Below are 21149 nucleotides of genomic sequence, written 5' to 3'. Positions count from 1 at the left end.
AATGACGAACAGATCTGTAGGTTGAAGGTTAAACAAAGTCGCTGCTGGTGCTGCAGAGCTCCCCTTTAATTGTCCAGATGGAGCCATAAAACTGCCCCTCAACCAAGTTCAGCTCAGTCTTAACAGAATGAATGTCGATATTTATGCTTTTGAGACGCAGCCAAGCGTGAAAGCAGTTTCTCTTCTGGAAAATGTCTGGGTCAGCTGATGTCACGTGAGAACACCTGGAGGCTGGTTTGTCCATATTGAGTTTTTTTGTGCTTAAATTACATATAATAAGCAAATAAGCTGTAAAGACCATGAATCTTCTGCCTTGAAGCTTGTAGTAGTTATTTCGTGTTGAATAAAGCACAAAGTCAGAAAAAATGTATTTAGCATCTGCAAACGGACGCACAAACAGAGTGAAATCAGTCAAAAAAAAAAAACAGGAAGAACTAAATGTCACCAGCAGTTCATACATCGTCTATAGGTAGCATGCAACTCTTGTAAGAGCTGTGGAATTCGAGTATAATCTGAATATTTATGGTGTCTAATCTTAACAGCAGCATGAACAGAAGATTGAACAGAAGGGGACCAAAGAGCATAATATCGATGTCTGCGTAGCAACACTTCCTGACCTGTGAGATTGCCCACAGAGATAACATAGTTCCTGTTTTGCAACCAGTGAATGTGAGTGGTGGGTGGATTTAACAGGTCACATCTCTGTTAAATATTGCACCACTTTTGTTAATCATCAAAAACTCATTGGAGAAACTGCGTTGTTGTTGTTTTTTCAGAAGTTAAATTACTTGTGTGAAGTAATGTTATCACTCAATCTGAAGTCGCAATACAGAAACTGATTATGTATTTTACAAGGTAATCTCATGTAAAGAATGTATGTTTGTGTCAATCCTATGCACCTCCAATGCCATATTCTTAAATTATATTGTTTCTACCTTTGTTTTCTTAATTAGCACAAGAATGTGAATCTTTTCTTACTCTGATGACATGGCATTTAAGTCACTTGGCACTTATTTTGCTGTAACTTGCTGCAGTATTTTCTATGCCAGTATCTCTGTCTTTAAAATAAACTGTAATAACATTCTTGGAGGTAGACTGGAGAGTTGTCACATAAACTCTCATGCATTCAGACTTAATTAAATCCGCCTGACGTAACAGTAATTGTGAGAACAGTGTTGTATTATTAATTGATCCATCAGGAATACACGCTGAATGAATCAGCCAGCTGTTGAGTGGAGAGACGATTCTTATCAACTTCACATCAACGACCACGCCCCTAATTCGGCATCCCTGTCTTTTTATTGGTCAGAACTGCAGTCACATGCAACTTCCATCCAATGAGCGTTCTCACTTTTCAGCTCGTGGGCGGTTCCACTTGCGCTCCTGCTTGCTGAGACCGGGAGCTAGCGTGTGGCTCAGTCCATTAGCAGTAACGCCACAGCGGTAAGTAATGAGAAAATATCTAAATTTAGCAGTTCAAATATGCAGGGTTGAGCATATGGAAAGGGAGCGAATACCGAAGGACGACAGAAGCTAGTTCCCGCTTTCTAGCGTGACCCAGTGTTGCCGAGAAGTTGATGTAATTGTCTTTGTTTGTCGGAGCTAACCTGCTAATGCTAACTGTGGCTGAGGTCTGTGGTCTCGGTCTTGTCTCCTCGACCATTTTGGTGTCTGATAAGCAACAGACCGATGTCCAAATTACAACTAAGCTTTCTGTTGAGCGTCTGGTTTTAAACAGAAGTTTGTGGTGGAAGGAAATAACAGGTGGTGTTCGTGTTGTGCGGGTCGGTGAGCATGCCGGCACTTTAAACGGTAAGGTGAACGGTTTTTGTCGGAGCTGCAGCTAGTCGCTCTGCAACGAATTAAAATGGCGTCTGTTTTTAAATTCCCCTGATGGAGCTTTGGGGTTCGGGTCCAGCTGCTTTTTTTTTTAAACACTCTCTCATCCTCTTGAAGTTAAAGCGTAGGTGCAGTGCCAGATTTAACAGGTGTACCAGTGGCTTGTGGGTGTTGGTGCTACGCTTCGGTGACTTGTTGACAGGAGCAGTGTTGATGTTTATACTTGAACTTAATTTTATTCATTGTAAGTTAAAATATAGAAATAGCATGAGAGTAGGTGAATGAATGAAAGTCTTCCCCGCCCCCTAACGCCACTATGATCGCATCATTTTGTAATTGCACAGCATCAGACAACACAGAGGAACAGTCAGTCTTACGTGAAGGTAATGTGTTTGACCTCTACTTGGATCAGTCGTTTATTAGAGCTTTTTAAAATCAAATTTGGTTATTTTTCCCCAATGAAATAACAGTTAAAGATCTAATTAGCTTGGCAGGAATAACAACTGATACAACAGTGCAATCTAAAAGCCAAATCTGTGAAAAACGTAGCAAGCAAACCTAATTTTTGGTTGAGGAAGATCAATATAGTATAGTTTTATCGTGATGTACTTCTAAGTCAAAGCTGCAGATCAGTTGTTTATGTTCAGCTGGTTTGGCTTGGTACATTGAGTGACTATGTAATAGATCTTTATTGTCACTGTTACAGAAAACAACAAAAATCAGTTTTGCAATCCGTATAGCAGCATTAAAAATAATCAATATAAGGCATATTAGCACACCCTAAGAAATGTATACAACCGAAATATAAGGGCAAAATATACAGTGTGGAAACGGTTTGTGGTTAGACACCTGCTCTACACATGATTATTGCACGGACACATAAATATTGCACTTGTAAATACAAGAAGCTAATGTTTACATGCAAAAAGAAAAAAATCACAACTTATAGATTGTATATATGTATTTTTGCAACACAAATGATCTCTTTCATGTACATTTTATCATGCAAGCGCACACATCCAACTGCATGCGTTGGTAGAGATCACATCGGGCTTAAGATAAATAAATCCCTGAGGAAGAACAGTTTGCAGAATCTTGGTTGGAGCACTTGCTTTCTTACATTATGACATTTTGACGTGTAAATATCTGCGGTTTGCCTGTCAGTTTTACTACACGTTTACTTCTTACACTGAGTCACATTCCTGCCTGTGAAAGTAGGACTGTGTTTGTTGCCCGAGGCGTGTGTTGCTGTGCCAACTATGTCGCAGCAGCTGGTGACCAATTTATCAAAACCCCGACAATCCGCGGAGTCTCCGATGACAAAGTGTGAATTGTTTTGCCCTATTAGGTGTTTGTGGTATCGGGAGTATTTATTGTATCTGCAGATATGGGTGCCATCTGTGCTTTTGTTGATCGAGCCAGTTTTCAGTTGGCTTTGATTTTGTCAACAGAAGGGCTGAAGCTAATGATCATTTTAATTGTTGATTAAGCCTCGATTATTTTCCTCAGTGAAGATGGTTTCAGGTGTATTGATTCAGATAGCTGGCGATGTAGTAGCTGACAACTAGCTGATTTAATTGCTTAATCGTTGCAGCTCTAGCCCGCAGTGACGTTTGATTTTGTTTTCCTCCTGCAGAGACGGACAGCACCATTGCCATTTACTGCCAAGAAGATCTTTCTAATACTGTCATTCGTCGGACAAAAGCAGTCACCACGGTTTCCAGAACGACAATGGTAAAGTTTTAATTTCATTCTCGGTGTATGTATCTTATTGTCGTGTGTTTGTCACCGAACAAAAGGCAGGCGAGTCAGAAGACACGCTGGTCTTTGTATTAAATGTCATTGTTAGCAGGACAAATAAATGTGTCGCATCTAATTTAAGTCACAGGACTGGAGCCAGCTTGTTATCATTCCAGTCTGCCTGGGGCTTTAGGAACACATGCTGCTGCTTCCACATCAGCGCCCTCCTCTAAATTGGCTTTGGCTGCCTGTGCGTACACTCTGCTTGTGTAATCACTGGTGTTAGAAGCTGGGCCGAGACGTGAGGTCTTGTTCTTCAGTGTTTTAATTATTCGAAGTCAAGTGTGTGAAAGGTAGAACAGGTCTTTCAATATAATCAAGTGGAGCCTTTTAACCTTAATGATCGCCGCTTTCCGGGTTGACAGAGAGCGTTTTTCACAGAGAAGGATTAGTTCAATGAATGAAACCTGGAGCATTTTCAAATCTGTCGCATGGATGGAAGCTGAAAGAAGTACCCCATAAATAGAAATAATGTGTTGCTTTAAAATGGCTGGTTAGCACTTTGGCCTTGCAGCGAGAAGATCCCCCGTTCGCCTTCCCGGGATCTTTAAGCATGGAGTTTGCATGTTCTCCCTGTGCATGTGTGGGTTTTCTACGGGTACTCTGCTTCCTCCCACAGTCCAAAAACATGCTGAGGTTAACTGGTAACTCTGAAATGTCCATAGCTATGAATGTGAGTGTGATGTTTGTCTGTATTTGTAGCCCTGAAATAGACTGGCAACCTGTCCTAAATCAGCTGGGATAGACCCCAGTCCCCCCATGACTCTAATGAGGATTGAGCAGTATATCGATGATGGATGGATGTTGCATTTAAATGCTTCAAGTGACAGTGAGGTGTTAATCAAACCTAGACTGGAGGTTATGATTTGGAACCGACAGTTAAAAGTCCCTCCTGTGTGCATCTGTCTTGCATTCGGTTTGGAATAGCATTATTAAGGATCTGTTTTGTGTAAACTAGTCATTTCTGACCCTACTTCAGCAGACAAATATTTCTCCTTTAATCTATGTTCCTGTTTTTTAATCCGTAGCCCCCGATGCGCCACCGCTCCATGCGTGTCTTCATGAATGACGACCGCCATGTCATGGCCAAGCACTCGGCAATCTATCCAACCCAGGAAGAACTGGAAAGCGTACAGAACATGGTGTCTCACACAGAGCGAGCCCTCAAGGCCGTCTCTGACTGGCTGGATAAACAGGAGAAGGGAACTTCTAAGTCGGATTCTGATGGCACGGACGCTGATAAGGAAAGGTGAGGTCATTTCCTGCAGTCAGTAAAAATTCCCTTTGCATAATGACATCTAATTTTTAAATTTTCTTGTGTTTTTCTATTGAAAGTGAGCATAAAGATCAGGCGACCCGCTCTCTGCGTGGCGTGATGAGGGTGGGCCTTGTTGCTAAGGGCCTGTTACTGAAGGGGGATCTGGACCTAGAGCTGGTGCTGCTCTGTAAGGAGAAACCCACAATCAATCTGCTGAAGAAAGTGTCCGAAAACCTTGTTACACAACTCAAGGTAAGAACACAACTCGGCTAATGCACAAAATACTGCAATAAATTAGAGCCCGACTGATACAGGATTTTCACTGCCAATGCAAATATTATTTTTTCTGTCTCACAATCGAGTGTCAGATTCCTAAATGTTAAGCTTTGAGTTTTATTTTATTTGTGAATTGTGCTATAGACATAAAGTTTAATGTTATTAATCCTCCTTTTGTCCTCATTTACGGGCACCAAAAAGGATGTTTCCTTGTCTGAAAAAAATCCAGAAATTCAGCACAAAAATTCCCCAAATTTCTAAAAAAAATTGCAAAACCTTCAGGAAGAAAATTCCAATAATTCCTTAAAAATTTCCATTAAAAATAAACAAAAAATTCCCCATTTTTGGCAAAAAAAATTCTTGGAAATATTTTCAAAAAATGAGTAAAAATCTTCAAAAAAATTCTAAAAATATCTAAAGTGATTACATATATATCAGTAAAACTTCTAATATTTTCTTAAAGAACATTCACAAAAAATCAACCAAAATCCAGCAAAATTTCTTTTTTTCCACCAAAAAATGTTCCAAGATTTCCCAAAAATATTGAAAATGTGAACATCAGAAGTTTCACTGTGAAAATATAGATTTTTTTCCACATCTTCAAACTTGAAAACGGGTCGATTTTGACCTGCAGGACGACACGAAGGTTAAGACAAAAATTTGAACCAGGTAAATTATAGATGGCATGTTCCACAATTTTTGCTTTAACGTGTTGAAGGTCAGACAAACAATCTCAGTCCAATCTTATAGCTTGGTTGTAGACGGCATCTGCTTGGGTTTGTTTTGCAACCAGTTTATTGTAAGGAGATTTATTTCAAAGGTTTCACTTGTTGGCAGTCATGAAGCATACCATTGAGCCTTATTTTTCTGCAAGCACATCTAAAAAAAAACTTCAGACAGTGTAGAGAAAGTAAGAGGCATAAGTGAGTTGGATGAATCATTTAGTGTAGCTACAGAAAAAGCAAAAAATGCATATGTATTTTGGCATTTGGACCCATTTAGTTTCCTTGGCAGAGATACAATAATCACAAGAACAATACACAGTGTGCAAGTTGTGCAGGATGGCTGTTGCTGGCGACACACTTCAGCAGGAAACCGTAAAATACAGACTCCTGCCTGAAAAATAATCCCCTCTTCCTGTGTGCTTTTGGTGTCAACAGAATGCTAACCATGTCTGTGAGAAAGCCGAACTATGTAGCAAATTTTCCATGACCAAACCGAGACATTTTTGTGTAAAATTAAATCAGAAAAACAATCCGCTGATTACTTACTGATGAATTACATACGTGTTAGTTCTGTCTCGGGGTATGTTTCCTGTGTGTTTAGAACATCTGTCTGTTATCTACAGTTTGCACCATGCTCCACTTCACCTCATGAGTGCTATGCTTTTGCATCTTTGAGGGTTTGTGTGATGTCAATTTCATCATCTGTAGCCCCCTCCGTGTACTTCTGTGTGCACCCTAAAATTTGTGCCTACAGCAGTGGTCTGTATGTGGGGAAATATGTGGATGTGACTGACTGAAAATGTATAGAGGCAGCAGCTGGGAAAGTAGAGGAATAGCTGTGTGTCTATGATGTCCGCAGGTGTGTGCATCTGTGCAAGAGGAGTTTAATCAAGGCTTATGTAATGTCTGAGTTGACCAGGAGGAAAACATTTGCTGTTGGGCCTAATTTGCATCTCACTATACGTGTCGGTTATTATTCTCCAGGCATCTAAAATAACAACACAGCGTCATTAAAGCAAAAGAAGACATTAGATGTTAACTTGCGCTTAAATACAGTAATTTTTGTGACGCTTTTTACATTTAGCAGTCTGTTTTTAAAGGTGCTGCATCTAAATATGTTATTTTGAAAGTTAACCAGCCGACTTTGGCCTGTTAGCCGTTCATGCAGCTGCTGTTGGGGTTCTCGATCTCATTTAGCTACCTGTCCAGTAGGGCTGGACCCGAATGTCCGAATATTTGGTCGTGACGGAGGTATTCGGATATTAATTTGAGATCCGATTTTTTTTTTTAAGATAAAACTTTTAAGGGAAACTTTTTAGGAATTATTTGAATTTTCTTCCTGAAAGTTTTGCAAATTTTCAGAAATTTGGTTAATCAAGCAAATTTTGCAGGATTTTGGTTGTTTTTCTTGTGAAACATTTTTAACATTTCTTTTTTTCCACCAAAAATGTTGACAATGTGGATATCAGAAGTTTCAGTGTGAAAATATTGTTTTTTTTTCTCCACATTTTCAAACTTTAAAACGGGTCAGTTTGACCCACAGGACGACACGAGGGTTAAAGCAGCTTTAACAGACTTAAGTATCAGCAGTGAAGGTAATTGTTGCTTTAAATTGCCATAATTTGCTTCAAACACAGCTTTACAGATGAGATTAGATGAGAACTATACAAACCATAAACAAAAAGTTCTTAAAGGGGAACTTCGGTTTTTTACAACCTGGGGTCTGTTTTCACTAGGGCTGGACCCGAATATTTGTTCGCCACGGCACTATCCGGATATTAATTTTGGTATCCGAATACCCCCCCCCCCCCACACACACACACACACACACACACACACACATATACATATATACATATGTCTATAACATATACACATATGTCGATGTGATCACTCCCTCCTCCCCCCAGACGAAAATATTCGGAGCTCGTCTCTTCCCTGCGCCTTCGGCCCATTTCGGCTCATCCCGCCGTGTTCTTCGGCTCATTTCGGCTCCTCCATTCGTGTTTGTAAACACCACCCTAATGGCCGGGTAGCTGCCGACTCTGAAGCCACGCTTCACTTCGTTGCACAAACACAAGACAAGATGCTGAAGACCGGTGTTTGGGAGTTCTTCAGTTTAACTAAAGACTAAACGAGGGCAAAATGTGGACCCAGGAGACCAGACAAACGGATCCGACTATTCGGCCCGTCTTCTTTTCGACACTTCCCCTTTAAAACAGGATTTTTGTTTTTTCCTAGGACAACACAGAGTCCTTCTTTTGTGTCAGAGATGGTGCCACCAACTGTAAAACCTTATTCTGGAGCTGTGGATAGTCTGATTCTCAGCATCAAACCGTGTCTTTTGTGTGTCTGAAACGCTTTGTTCTTCCACAGTTGATCACAGACGACAAGTACGTGGTGACCCAGCACATCCGTGAGGCCAGCATCGTCATAAAGAACACCAAGGAGCCGCCCCTCACCCTCACAATTCACCTGACATCCCCTGTGGTTCGCGAAGAGATGGAGAGGACCGCAGCCGGAGGTAAGCCCCTACACAAAGGCCTCAGTGTTTTCTTTTTTTAGTGGCGCCCATCCTCCAGCAGGGAGGCCAGGCAGGCAACCAGACTAGACAGATATTGTTTATTGGGCCTTCAATGGAGCTAGGGGACAAGAACGCACCGTCACATAATGAAACTGTGCTATGCTTATAGCTCTCTAGACACTCTCGTAGTTCCATGTAATGTAATTGTACATTTTTGATGGCCCAATATACAGTATAGGGCAGGTAGTTTACTGATTGCTGAAGACATGGCTTTCTCTTCCCCCATGATGATCAAGGTCACCAACGAAATGAAGGCTTACTGAGAATTTAAACAAATACAAAAAAGAGAGACCACTTTGTTTGCATGTGTTTTATCATTGATGATGAACGGTTTGCATTGCAGCAAAAATGAGTAGCAAAAACATGCGGTGAAGCTGTCTTTGGTTGTTCGACCCAGCAGTGGGCTGTTGACTGTCTCTGATGTTCCTTGGCAGGGAAGGCTCAGGGTTGCAGATAACGACACGGGACACTTGAATTCGGCGTGCAATAAATGCATAAACCTATATGCAAATACGTATCGAATTGCTCAGCTTAATTGTAGCTTGACGACAACAAAGTGAGTTTTCTACGATCTTCTGTACTTTCTGAGAGCTCTCAACAGGAGTGAGAATCTCAGTTTCAGCAGGTGTTGATCCTTGACCTTATCTGTAGCCCCGTGCTCACAGTGATGCCCAGTTTGGGTCCGTTTTTATTAAGCCATCAGTTTTGCTGCAGTGTGGACCTGTTTTGATACCCACCTTTTGTGCATCTGATAACTTCTGCCTGTGGTTCCAATTCTGATTCTCTCTGTCAAGCCTTCTAGTTTGTCAATTTTTAGGGACGCTGGACCTTTGACCAACTGGCCGCTCTCTGTCTCGGAAGGGGCAAAGTGCAGTGTACCCAGTATAGGGGCAAAGGGGAGGGGCTCTACCTCCTGTTAACGTCAGAAAAGAAAAGTTTTAGTCTCTCAAACTAAAGCATCCATTTGACTTGGAGAGACAACCTCCCATTTGATACAGCCAATAGTCCCTTTATAAATCACATTTTTGTACATTAGGGGTTACTTTCCGGGATCTTTTAGTCAACGCACTCCACACTACAGTCTTTCTGGTGGGGTTTAAGTAATTGTAGGGTGCCGGGCCGTGCAAAACCATATTAACTGGGAGGTTGAGAGCGTTTGGTGGTTCTCCAGTGGAGGGGTCCCCCTCCCCTTCCCCCTCCTGCCTGTGGTTTGGGAAGGCTGCCTGTGTTCCCCCTGGCCGCCTGACAGAACTCCCCTTGGTCAAACTGTACCTTGTCTTCTTATTCCACCTGCCAATAGAAACGCTTTCAGTCAACGATCCCCCGGATGTTCTGGACAGGCAGAAATGCCTAACTGCCTTGGCTTCTCTACGCCACGCTAAGTGGTTCCAGGTTTGGACCTTGTCTTTATTTGTCTCTAAAACAGAAGTAGTTTTCAGTTTGGTTTTATGCTGTTTGTTCTTTTGTCTTTTATTTGGGCGTTCCATGTGTTTTTTTTGTTTTTAAAATTTCTTTACTCTTTCAAAGTGTACCTTCTGTAGTAATACTTGATGACCTCGATGTTTGTTTCTTAGGAAACCTTTGTCATTACACTGTTGTAGAGTTGCTTTGCTCACTTAACAGGTTCTATCGCAGCACCATTTTTAAACAACAAAACAGTTCATTGTTGCTTTTTTTTAGTCCCCTGAGTTCATTTGTTTCCTCACTTTGCTCAGCAGTTGCCTAACTCAAATCAGTAAACTATCTGGGACTAATACATCATCTGTCCAGGTGCAATATTTCTATAATGTCAGTGTTGCTGTGAGTGAGTTGTTGTTATTTTCATATCTATGCAAGCTACTCGTAGAGCACTCTTTGCTGCCCCATTTGGTAGTTTTGAAGAGAAACTGTTCTTTGTAGCTAGCCATCTTTGGATAAAATTCATCCTCGCGTTGTCGCCTGTATCATCTCTGGCTTTCACACTAAAACAATCAGCGCTACATCTCTGCGGCTTGTTCTTGTAGAGTATGTGGCCTCAACCTTTCCTGCTCTCTGGCTGTTTCTGTTACTGTGTGCCACAAAATCAACGGGAATATTGCACCTTGAGTCATACTTTTAAATTCTGTTGCCACTAATTCAACTACGACCTGTTTCAATGACAGCACACGTAAGCACATCCCCTTTTTAAAAAGAAAAAAACAACTAGTTCACTTTTCTCTCACACTAAAGCTGGTATTAAGTTTGATGTGGCTTTCTTCACTCTTTTTCTCCTGAACTTGAAGTCACACGCATGTTGTCTTCCTCACAAACAAATGTTTTACATCTGTTAACCACAACATCACTGCTATTGGCTACTGACTTCCAGACATGAATGTGAATGATTATAATTAGACTTTACATGAAGTGATCAGACATTATCTGTCATCTAATATCTCTGGACATATCCATAATGACAAAGCTAAGCTGTTCTAGTCTGTGTGGCTTCATTTTTTTCATTTCTCTTTATTTGGATGTTTATCTTTGCTTTATTTTTCACACGGTCTTCTTTTTGGACTAAAGCCTCTTATCCACCTCATGCCCCTCCATCCCCCCCCTCCCTGATTGTGTCCCCAGGCCAGAGCCAACGGGCTGCGCTCCTGTGTCATTGTCATCCGGATCCTAAGGGACCTCTGCGCCCGAGTACCCACCTGGGCCCCGCTCCGTGGCTGGGTGAGTCCAAGAAACCTCCACGTAGCATCGCTCTACTTAACCCTCCTGTTGTCCTCATTTACGGGCACCAAAAAATATTGTTTCCTAGTCTGGAAAAAAAATCCAAAAATTCAGCAAAAAAGAATTTCACCAAATTACTAAAAATTTACAAAATCTTCAGCAAGAAAATTCCAATAATTCCTTCAAAGGTATTATTCAAATAATTCCCTTAAAAATTTTATTTAAAAAAAGCCCCCAAATTTTGCATTAAAGTTCTTGTAAATATTTTCAAAAAATCAATAGAAATCTTCCCAAAAAAATCCTAAAAATATCTAAAGTGATTACATATTTATCAGTAAAACTTGGAATACTTTCTTTAAGAACATTCACAAAAAATCAACCAAAATCCAGCGAATTTCGCTGGATTTTGGTTGATTTTTTTTGTGAATGTTCTTAAGAAACATTTCTTTTTTTTCCACCAGAAAATGTTCAAAGATTTCCCAAAAATGTTGAAAATGTGGACATCAGAAGTTTCACTGTGAAAATATAGATTGTTTTCCACATTTTCAAACTTTAAAACGGGTCAATTTTGACCCACAGGATGACACAAGGTGGAGGTGGAGTTTCCTCTAGATTGATTCCCTTGCTCTCAATTTTTTTTAAATACAGCTAACAGTTCATTTGGTAATGCTTTGTCTGTTTGGAGCCAAAAAAAATCACGGCGCCCCAATCACACTATCTAACGCAGTGACCTAAAATCTCTGTGTGTTAGCGGCCGAGCTTAAAAATAGCATCGTCAGACAAAGAGTCTCCCTCTCTCTCCTGCTTTGCAGCCACTGGAGCTGATCTGTGAGAAAGCCATTGGCACAGGGAACCGGCCCATGGGGGCAGGAGAAGCTCTACGGAGAGTTTTAGAGTGTCTGGCTTCAGGAATCCTCATGGCAGGTACGCAAGTGGGACGTCTCCTCCGAACGTCGCTTAATCGAGCCGTTGTCGCCGTGCTCTTTCATCCTGAGCGCTCAGTTCGTTTTCTGTGTTCTAAACAAAACCCGAAACTGTCATTTTTTTTCCCTTTCATGTTGCAGATGGTGCTGGAATCTCTGATCCGTGTGAGAAGGAATCCACAGATGCCATCAGTCATTTGGACCAACAGCAGAGAGAGGACATCACAGCGAGCGCACAAGTGAGTAGAACAGACCTGTGTGTGGGCGTTTTCGCAGTGTAGCAAATGTGGAATTGACGCCATGTCCCGTGTATCTTCAGCATGCCTTAAGGCTGTCAGCTTTCGGACAGCTTCACAAAGTGCTTGGAATGGATCCCCTCCCTTCCAAAATGCCCAAGAAACCTCGGAGTGAGACTCCAATTGATTACACAGGTGAGTCAGGCTTTGTAACCCGTGAGATTTAAGTACAATCATCACAGTAAAGACGTGCTTTCTTCGATTTAATGCTGTCAATTGCTTTGTGTGTTGCGATTCAGTGCAAATCCCGCCCAGCACGGCTTATGCCCCGCCAATGAAGAGGCCCATTGAGGAAGAGGAGGGCACTGATGACAAGAGTCCCAATAAAAAGAAGAAAAAGCTGCAGAAGAAATGTAAGTCGGCAATTTTGATCAATTATTCCTTTTAAGCCTTGTTTTGTCCTGCGGGTCAAAATTGACCGGTTTTATAGTTTGAAAATGTGGGAAAAAATATAAATTTTCACAGTGAAACTCAACATTTTTGGTAAATCTTGGAACATTTTTTTGATTGGAAAAAATAAATGTAAAAAATGATTCTTAACAACATTCACTAAAAAATCAACCAACATCCACAGAATTTAGCTGGATTTTGGTTGATTTTTTTTTTTATGTGAACATTCTGAAGGAAAATATTAGTTTTACTGATGTTTCCACTTTAGATATTTTTAGGATTTTTTTGTAAGAATTTTACTCATTTTTTGAAAATATTTCCAAGAATTTTCTTGCCAAATTTGGGAGAATTTTTTGAATACAACTCTTAAGATAAACTTTTAAGGAATTAATGGAATTTTCTTCCTGAAGGTTTTGCTAATTTTGACAAATTTAGGGACTTTTTTTGCTGAATTTTTGTATTTGTTCAGACAATGAAACCTTATTTTTGGTGCCCGTAAACGAGGACAACAGGAGGGTTAAGTAGGATAATTAAGGTTCTGTTTGAGCCACCAGTATCTCCTCTGTTTTTCACTATTTTTTGATACTTCAGCTGATTAAAATGAGGCCAACAGATTAACTGGTGCTGCTCAGTCTATATTTATCCCTTTGCTCCAGTGATAACTGTAGCCAGAGGAATGACGCTTTTCCTTCAGTCTCAGCCTTGTAAACGCAGTATCTCAGGAATGCCTTGAGGGAACTTCTTCAAAATTGGCCCAAATGTTCACTTGGACTCAAAGATAGACTGATGAGATTACTGTCAAACTTCACCAAGACAGCATAATGTTCTGCAAAACATTTTTCTGGCCACTATTCCACCAAACAGAAGGGGAGATTGTAACCATATGTCATATTTTGCCGGGCACTGAAATGGTGACAGTAATCTTGTATGGCTGCCCTGAAACTGATGATTGCTCAGATATGGACGTGTGTGACAGCTCCACCTTTTAAAATGTCTCGCTTTTTCTATCTGATGCGGGGTTTTTTTACTGTCAAAGCCACAAGATAGCCAATTTTACTTATTCTGAATCCATTTTATTGGCTAAATGTTGCTCAGTTTTTTCAGTCGTCTATGTGTCTGGTTGGCAGACACATAGAAGTAGTAGTTCTAGTGACTGTTTGCCTTTACTGGTTCTATAATACTTTTGTTCTTGTCCCTTCCATCAGCTCCTGAAGAGAAAGCCGAGCCTCCCCAGGCTATGAATGCCCTAATGAGACTCAATCAGCTGAAGCCCGGCCTGCAGTACAAACTGATATCGCAGACTGGCCCGGTTCATGTGCCAGTTTTCACCATGGCCGTAGAAGTGGATGGAAAGAGCTTTGAGGCTTCTGGTCCGTCAAAGCGCACTGCCAAGTTACACGTGGCTGTAAAGGTGAGCGCAGCATTTGCAGGAACGTTTCGAATAAACGTGTTGGGTTTCATCGTCGGCTCAAACCCAGCATCCTATACCAGCAGTTCTCGTTATCACACACTTCCTTGCAATTTTTTAAACCACAGTGAATCTGTGTGTGCGCTCTCAGGTCCTGCAGGACATGGGCCTGCCCACTGGAGTGGAAGTAAAGACTGCTGAGCCGGTGAAATTAGAGGAGGCAGTAGTAGCAACCGCTGTGGAAGAATTGAGGCCAGTGGCAAAAGTGGAAACTCCCACTGCTGCCACAGGAGCAGCCAACGCAGACGATGTGGAGGTATGTGTGTCAGCGAGCGTTGTTTGGGTGTTTTCCTGTACGACTGAACCTTCTTATCTTGCTCACCGTCTCTGGTTTCCGTCAAGGTGATCGCCGATCGGGGACCGATCCTAACAAAACACGGCAAGAACCCCGTGATGGAGCTGAACGAGAAGCGCCGCGGCCTCAAATACGAGCTCATCTCAGAGACCGGAGGATGCCCCGACAAACGCTTTGTCATGGAGGTGGAGATTGACGGGCAGAAGTTCCAGGGAACAGGACCCAATAAAAAGGTGGCCAAGGCGTTTGCAGCTCTGGCCGCTTTGGAGCGACTCTACCCCGAGGGCTCTGTGACCGAAGCTGCTAAGAAGAAGAAGGGACCCCCCATGGTAAGGAATGTTTTAGGGTTTTTGTTTTTTTTTTGCAAGTCTTGACTAGAATTGCAAAAGCATATTTAAAGTTGAACTAAAATAAAAATGCATGTGTGTGTTTTGGCTTGCGTATGTAATTGTAAGCAATGGTAGTGCTGCTTATATCAGGGTTATTTGGGTGGGTGCAGTGATTTTTATTTATTTTTTTTGTGCGTTTTCCTTCCTTTGATGAAGGCTATGCTTTGAGACTGGTCCAGTGAAATCAGTTGCGGTGCAGCAGCTCCACACTGTTTTCTGGGATGATGGCCAGTGCTGTTAGTCATTGTTTTGTACCATCTATGACGTCCACACTCATTACGTTACTCTCCACTTTACCTTCTCGGTGTCTGTGAACCATAACAGACTGACCAGCCACAATAATAACACAACATGTCTAGCATTGTGCTAGTCCTCCTTGTGCTGCAAAAGTAGTTTGTACTTGGACTTCAGAGGATGCACTGTGGTGTTTAGCGCCTGGACTTTGGCAGCAGATTCTTTAGTTTATCGGGCTCATCGAATGCGTCCTTCAGAACTTCAATAAGAGTGGATAAGGAGGCTGGGTCAGCATCTCTTTGTCATGTTCCTTGAGCTGTTCCCATTTAGTTGTTGCAGTGCTCTTGCCATTCATTTTGTGCTTGCTCTGTAACAACGTGTAGATGGGTGGTTTGTGTTAAAGTACAATCCACATTAGTCACACTTGGCTGCTGTTGTTCTGATGGGGCAACTGTTATTATAATCCACCAGGGGGGAATAGCAGCCCTGTCTGACTGCATGACCTCAATTATTTGCAAAAATGGAAATTTTCAGTGGAGTAGGTTTCTGCCTGGTGATGGTGGTTCTGCTTGTTTTCTGTAGATAAGTGGATTTTATAAACGGTAACACAGATAGCAAAGGGGGAAGAGAAAGCATTGCACTTGCAATCTACACCCGCTGAATTAATCTACATCTACATGCATGCTGGACCTGAGTTTTCCTATCAGAATATTACGTAGTAGCTGTATTATCAGCGCTTCACCTGTCAGTGGTTTGAATGTTTTGGCTGATCAGTGGACGTATACAGTGGTGGAAAAAAGTTTTTGGACACCCTTAAAATTTTACACAATCTCAAATATTGTCATGAAATATTTGTGGAAAAGTCTTTTTTGTGTTTCAAAAGGTGTGGCTGCATTAGACAGACACAAACAAATACAGATTATATGTTTTTGTTTATTGTTTGCAAGAAAAGCTAAAAAAAAAATAAATTCTACCAAAATGACCCAATACTCTAAATTTGTTATTTTTATGGGACCAGTCAATTTTAAGTTTTTAATGGCTTTCTTTAGGATTCGTTTAGTATTATGGCTGTGTTTGTAGTCAAAGAAATTGCCCTTGAAGACCAAAGAGTGGTTGATAACTCTCGTGTCGTCCCGCGGGTCAAATTGACCCGTTTTAAAGTTTGAAAATGTGGAAAAAAATATTTTCACAGTGAAACTTCTGATGTCCATATTTTCAGCATTTTTGGGAAATCTTTGAACATTTTTTTGGTGAGAAAAACGCAAATGTTAAAAAGGTTTCTTAAGAAAATTTGCAAAAAATCAACCAAAATCCAGAGAAATTAGTTGGATTTTGGTTGATTTTTTTTTTTTGTGAATGTTCTTCAAGAAAATATTAGACGTTTTACTGATATACATGTGATTACTTTAGATATTTTTAGGATTTTTTGGAAGCTTTTTATTCATTTTTTGGAAATATTTCCAAGAATTTTCTTGCCAAATTTGGGGGATTTTTTTTAAAATGAAACTTTTAAGGGAAACTTCTGGAATTCTTAGAATTTTCTTCCTCAAGGTTTTGCAAATTTTTAGAAATTTAGGGATTTTTTTTTGCCAAATTTTTTCAGACAAAGAAACTGTCTGAAACTGCAATATAAATGTTTGGGGTGTCCACCATTTTTCCACCACTGTAGGTCTTGTAAATTCATGTACGGACTTCTAAAGCGTTCTAGCAATGTGACTGTTCTCATGGGTAGCACCCACCTCGATAATCATCACTATCACCTTTGATCAAAATAGAAAAAGTGCATGATGTCTGTGTCATTACAGTGAATTTAGTATTGATCACATGTTAGTATTATTCCCATTTTAGTTTGACTTTAAGCGATTGTTTCCTCTTTAGCACAACCCCGGGTTTGGCATGATGGGAGCCTCTGGAGTGGGAGATGCAGCTTCACCCAGAGGCAGAGGGAGAGGAGGAAGGGGTCGTGGAAGAGGCAGAGGTTTCAATAATGGAGGAGGATATGGCCAAGGAGGTAAAAAAAAAAAAAAAACAGTTTAACTTTATCACACGTGCTGTATTTACCGGTAGAAAGCTTGCAGAGATGATTCATAGTGTTAAGTCTGCATATTAAATCTGTGTCTTCCTCCCAGGTGGCTTTGGAACGTACGGTTACGGGAACAACGCTAACTCCGGATACAGTGAGTATTTATTTCAACTTTTCTGATCCTGGTGCGGTTGGGAATGTGCTCTTAGGCCGTCGTTTACCATGTGACGATTCCAATCAAATTTGTCCTCCAATGTGTCGGCTAGTCAGTGATGTGTCCCGCAGCACGGCCTGCGGGGAGACATTGTATCCTATAAAGCATCCTCTCTTCCGTATTGTGCTAATCCAACATGCTGGGATGTTCCCAGCTCAGTGATTTTACATTTCTCTGCTTTAAGCCACAGGATTTAATCTGTTTTTTGACTAGCCCCCCCCCTCTTATGAGTACCCCCTTTCTTTCTTCTGGCAGCCTGTTCTGAGGACTGACCTACCTGAGCGTGACAGGAGCAGAGAAATCTAAAAAAAAAAAAGAAAAAATTACAGCAAACAGTTTGAAAACAATCCGACCAAACAAGTCATTGAACTGCTGCCACCTTTAAGGCAGAAAAACAAAACAAAATAAGCAATCTAATTTTGATATTTTTTCCCTTCTCTGCCCTGTCTCACTCTTTAGGTGACTTTGTCTCAGACTGCTATGGCTACCACGAGTTTGCGACATAGATCTTCCCCCAGTCTTAGAAAATCAAAAACTAGAGAGGATGAAAAAAAAAAAAAAAAATGGACAAAAATACTAAGTAGTGTTCCAGCAGCATCACGAACACCCTTCATCACCAAGTCCACAGCCATGGGAATAACGTGACAACAACCCTCTGTCCCGTCTTGCCAAATCCACTTGTCATTTCCTGACACCTCGGGGAGACGATCTGCCACTGCATGCATGTAGCCGTAAGACACCTTCTGCCCCCCAACTTGCCGTGGATGTACCCGAACGCCTGGACCGGTTCAAAGCAGAACGCCTTCATGCCGGGGACGGGGCTTTGTTTCTGGAGCATGATGAAGTGAAGGCCTGTGGGAGCCGGACAACATACTGCCTTTCTGGATTACTGTCAGGACCACAACAGCCCGGTCTCCACTTTCTGTCTCCATCGTGTTTACGTGGACGAGAGGACTGAGAAAATCTTACCGTGATCTGTTTCTGTTTTAATGCCTTTCTGTCACTTCCGGTCATGATTGAGCTTATTTTGTATTTTCTGTTTTTGCTGTTTTTTTTGTTTTTAAACATGGCCACGTTGTTTGTGTAAAAATCTGTTTCTTTGTCATATCGGCTACACTGTTTAGTCACAGCTACACTGAATGCATGACGATCCTGCTACGGCAGCGTTTGGTAGTTGGACCAGCCCATCTGTTGCAGTGTTAGGCACTGAAGAACTGAGGCTGTTGGCACACAGACTGGAAGAATCTGATGTATATTTGGGAAGGGAAGACTTCGTGCTTTAGCTGTTTTTATATGTTTTGATTTTATTTTATTTTTTAATAAATGTGACATCATTCATTACTGTGCTGCTACACGGTCTGATTTAATTTGAGTGCATGAAAAGAATGTTTTCCAAATAATGGAACCAATCCCACGTTAAGCTCGTTTTAAGACTGTGCCCTTCTGTTATTTCCCAGATTACTACAACAACGGTGGTACAAACGGAGGAGCCGGAGCATCAGCCAGCCCGTCAGGTGGCCCTCCAGCCAGCACAGCACCAGGACCAGCACCGGGCTCCTACGGTTCCTACTACCAGAGTGACGGAGCCTACACTGCCACGCCCGCCAACAAAGCCCCCAAAAAGAAACCCCCGATGCACAAGGGAGGGAAGCCAACCTTCCCAGGTCCCCCGGGGGCAAACAGTGGACCTGCAGGAGGCTACCAGTCCAGCAGCCCCTCAGGGCAGGGCTCCTACAACCAGTACGGCCAGGGGTATGGGCAGGGCAAGAAGAGCTTCAACCAGAACCAGGGGGGCGCAGGAGGATATTCATACAGCACTGCCTACCCGAGCCAGGTGACCGGAGGAGCTGGAGATAACCAGGACTACAGTTATGAAGGCAAGTTAAAGCGTTTTATTTTTAATCCTCTGAATCCCAGAACCCAGCGGTGGGTTTGAAAGGCAAGCTGTTAATTAATAAATCTGTGATGGTCCTTGAACTCATCATGTGTCAGGTGTTGTTATATAATATGGCAAATATATGCTTAAAATTGTGATATTTCATCGATACCGCCTTATTCTACATGTCTCATTGAAAGGTTTTCCAAAAATACATGTTAGCATCAGATTCCGTGAAAAACAAATCGGTGGTCCTTGGCACAACTGAGCGGCCATTACTGACTCTGCTGTGACCGCTAATCGCATGACAAAAATTCAAGAGACTTTTCGACTGAACTGCAGGCTGTGTGGACACAGATCAGATAGGAGACGGGTTATGAAAAATGTTTGGAAGGAAGGAAGGAAGTTTTCTGAGGCAGTGAAGTCGCTGATGGCCCTCGTTGCAGACAAACTTCCACTTTTCATCAAAGTTCAATGTTTTGTCAATTATGGTCCAAAGTATTTACATGATTGCTCAATTTTGTGACCTTTAATTAAAGTGACTCCATGCCTGTCCTATTGTTTTGTAAAACCTTGACTAATGGTCCCACATTTTCCTCTTGAAGGTTTCAACAGCCAGTCCAATTACAACTCCCAGGGAGGCGGCAACCAGGGCTTCGGCACCAACCACTCTCAGTACCACAACCCAGTGGGCTACGGCCGAGGAGACGGCAGCATGAGCTACCAGTACAGATAGACTGAAGCGCTCCGTCTGCTCCAAGCACCCTGCATCAGTGTCTCAAGCCTTCTCCAAAGAAAGTGATCGACGGCTTGCCTGTGCTCTCTGCCTTTTTCCATGTTTGCTTCTTATGTGCTTTTGGGTTTCTGTGTAGCACATGTGGGCACATTTGAGATGTGTGGACTTTTGAAGTGTCAGAGCTGAACTGGGGCTGAGTTTAGTGTTCTGTTTCAGTGGTCAGTGCTTAGTCTTGTGTTTTTGGCTTATTTTGATTTTCTTAACCTATGCTACCAGTCCTCAGTCTCATCGCAAAATATGAAGGCTGATGCGACAATTACTTGCTAGTTCTGACTTTGTTTTCCTTTCTTACTAAAGAGTTGTGTGGCCACGACTTTTTTTCCATGTGAAACTAGTTAAATCTTGTAGTTTTAAACTACAAAGGTTGTTGTATTTTTTGTAACGATTCAATGGACCCCGAATAGCTCCTTCTTTTTTTTCTTCAATGCTTGTAATTTTAGCTTATTTTGTAATTTACCTAATGTGATGTAGTTATTTTAATAAATGGTTTTGGAGATTAACTGGAGGATTCTCCCACATTCTGATGCTGAATCCACGTTTCTGCCGAGCACAGTTTTTGGAGAGGGTGGGGTTTGTTCCTGTTCATGTTTAACACGTGTGTTTGTATTTATTTTTTTTGTATTTTAAATAAAAATCTGAATTAGAGTTTTGGCATAAAGTATCAAGAATTTGTAAAAATAGGAAACAAGAAATGTAGCTTCAGCAGCTTCTATAAATTAACTAGATGAGCCCTCAGTAGAGGGCAGAACCACGCCCTCTGCTGGCGAAAACCCTGTCCTCCCTATACAACTGATGCAATATGTATCAATTTTGATCATGGTACGCATCTCCCTCCCTACTTGATCTGCTGACCCGTAACTCCACAACTGAGCAGGGGACCTTAGACCGATCTTCAGTGTCAAGTTTGATTATCCTGACTTCAGCGGTTGCAGAGATATCGGACCGGACATAGCCACATACATGCATACTTACCCAGCCAGATACCGCACCGAATGCAATAACCCCGCTGACCTACCTGTCGGGCGTGGTTAATAACGTGGTTGTTGTACTGAATGGGGGGTGGCTGTGTTGTTTT

The 21149-nt window shown here is 41.7% G+C and overlaps 1 protein-coding gene across 3 annotated transcripts; it reads left to right on the top strand.

Annotated features, from left to right (window-relative positions):
* The first annotated feature begins 1320 nt into the window (after positions 1-1320).
* ilf3b (interleukin enhancer binding factor 3b) lies at positions 1321-20719 on the top strand. 3 transcript variants are annotated; one of them, XM_051941073.1, is made up of 18 exons: positions 1321-1443; positions 3476-3573; positions 4668-4888; positions 4975-5149; positions 8275-8422; positions 9783-9874; positions 11075-11170; positions 11983-12094; positions 12235-12332; positions 12413-12524; positions 12629-12742; positions 13985-14190; positions 14339-14503; positions 14590-14871; positions 17044-17176; positions 17295-17342; positions 18860-19279; positions 19884-20719. In XM_051941073.1, exons 2-18 carry the CDS (start codon positions 3571-3573, stop codon positions 20012-20014), a joined length of 2556 nt encoding a protein of 851 aa, XP_051797033.1. In that variant the 5' UTR covers positions 1321-1443; positions 3476-3570; the 3' UTR covers positions 20015-20719. The 3 variants fall into 3 exon arrangements, with proteins under 3 accessions (XP_051797033.1, XP_022052163.2, XP_051797034.1); XM_022196471.2 differs by lacking the exon at positions 1321-1443 and adding an exon at positions 1686-1812; XM_051941074.1 differs by lacking the exons at positions 1321-1443; positions 18860-19279; positions 19884-20719 and adding exons at positions 1686-1812; positions 17862-18743.
* The last annotated feature ends 430 nt before the right edge of the window (positions 20720-21149 follow it).

The sequence above is a fragment of the Acanthochromis polyacanthus genome, chromosome 21, assembly GCF_021347895.1.
Source record: "Acanthochromis polyacanthus isolate Apoly-LR-REF ecotype Palm Island chromosome 21, KAUST_Apoly_ChrSc, whole genome shotgun sequence".
NCBI lineage: Eukaryota > Metazoa > Chordata > Actinopteri > Pomacentridae > Acanthochromis > Acanthochromis polyacanthus.
The sequence above is the reverse complement of the archived record's forward strand: the minus strand, read 5'-3'. Positions and strand labels throughout refer to the sequence as shown.

Excerpts from the sequence above, each read along its gene's own strand:
- ilf3b (XM_051941073.1), top strand. Across the intron at positions 8,423-9,782 it reads GGAGAGGACCGCAGCCGGAG|AAACGCTTTCAGTCAACGAT; the intron begins GTAAGCCCCTAC and ends ACCTGCCAATAG. Across the intron at positions 9,875-11,074 it reads GCCACGCTAAGTGGTTCCAG|GCCAGAGCCAACGGGCTGCG; the intron begins GTTTGGACCTTG and ends TTGTGTCCCCAG.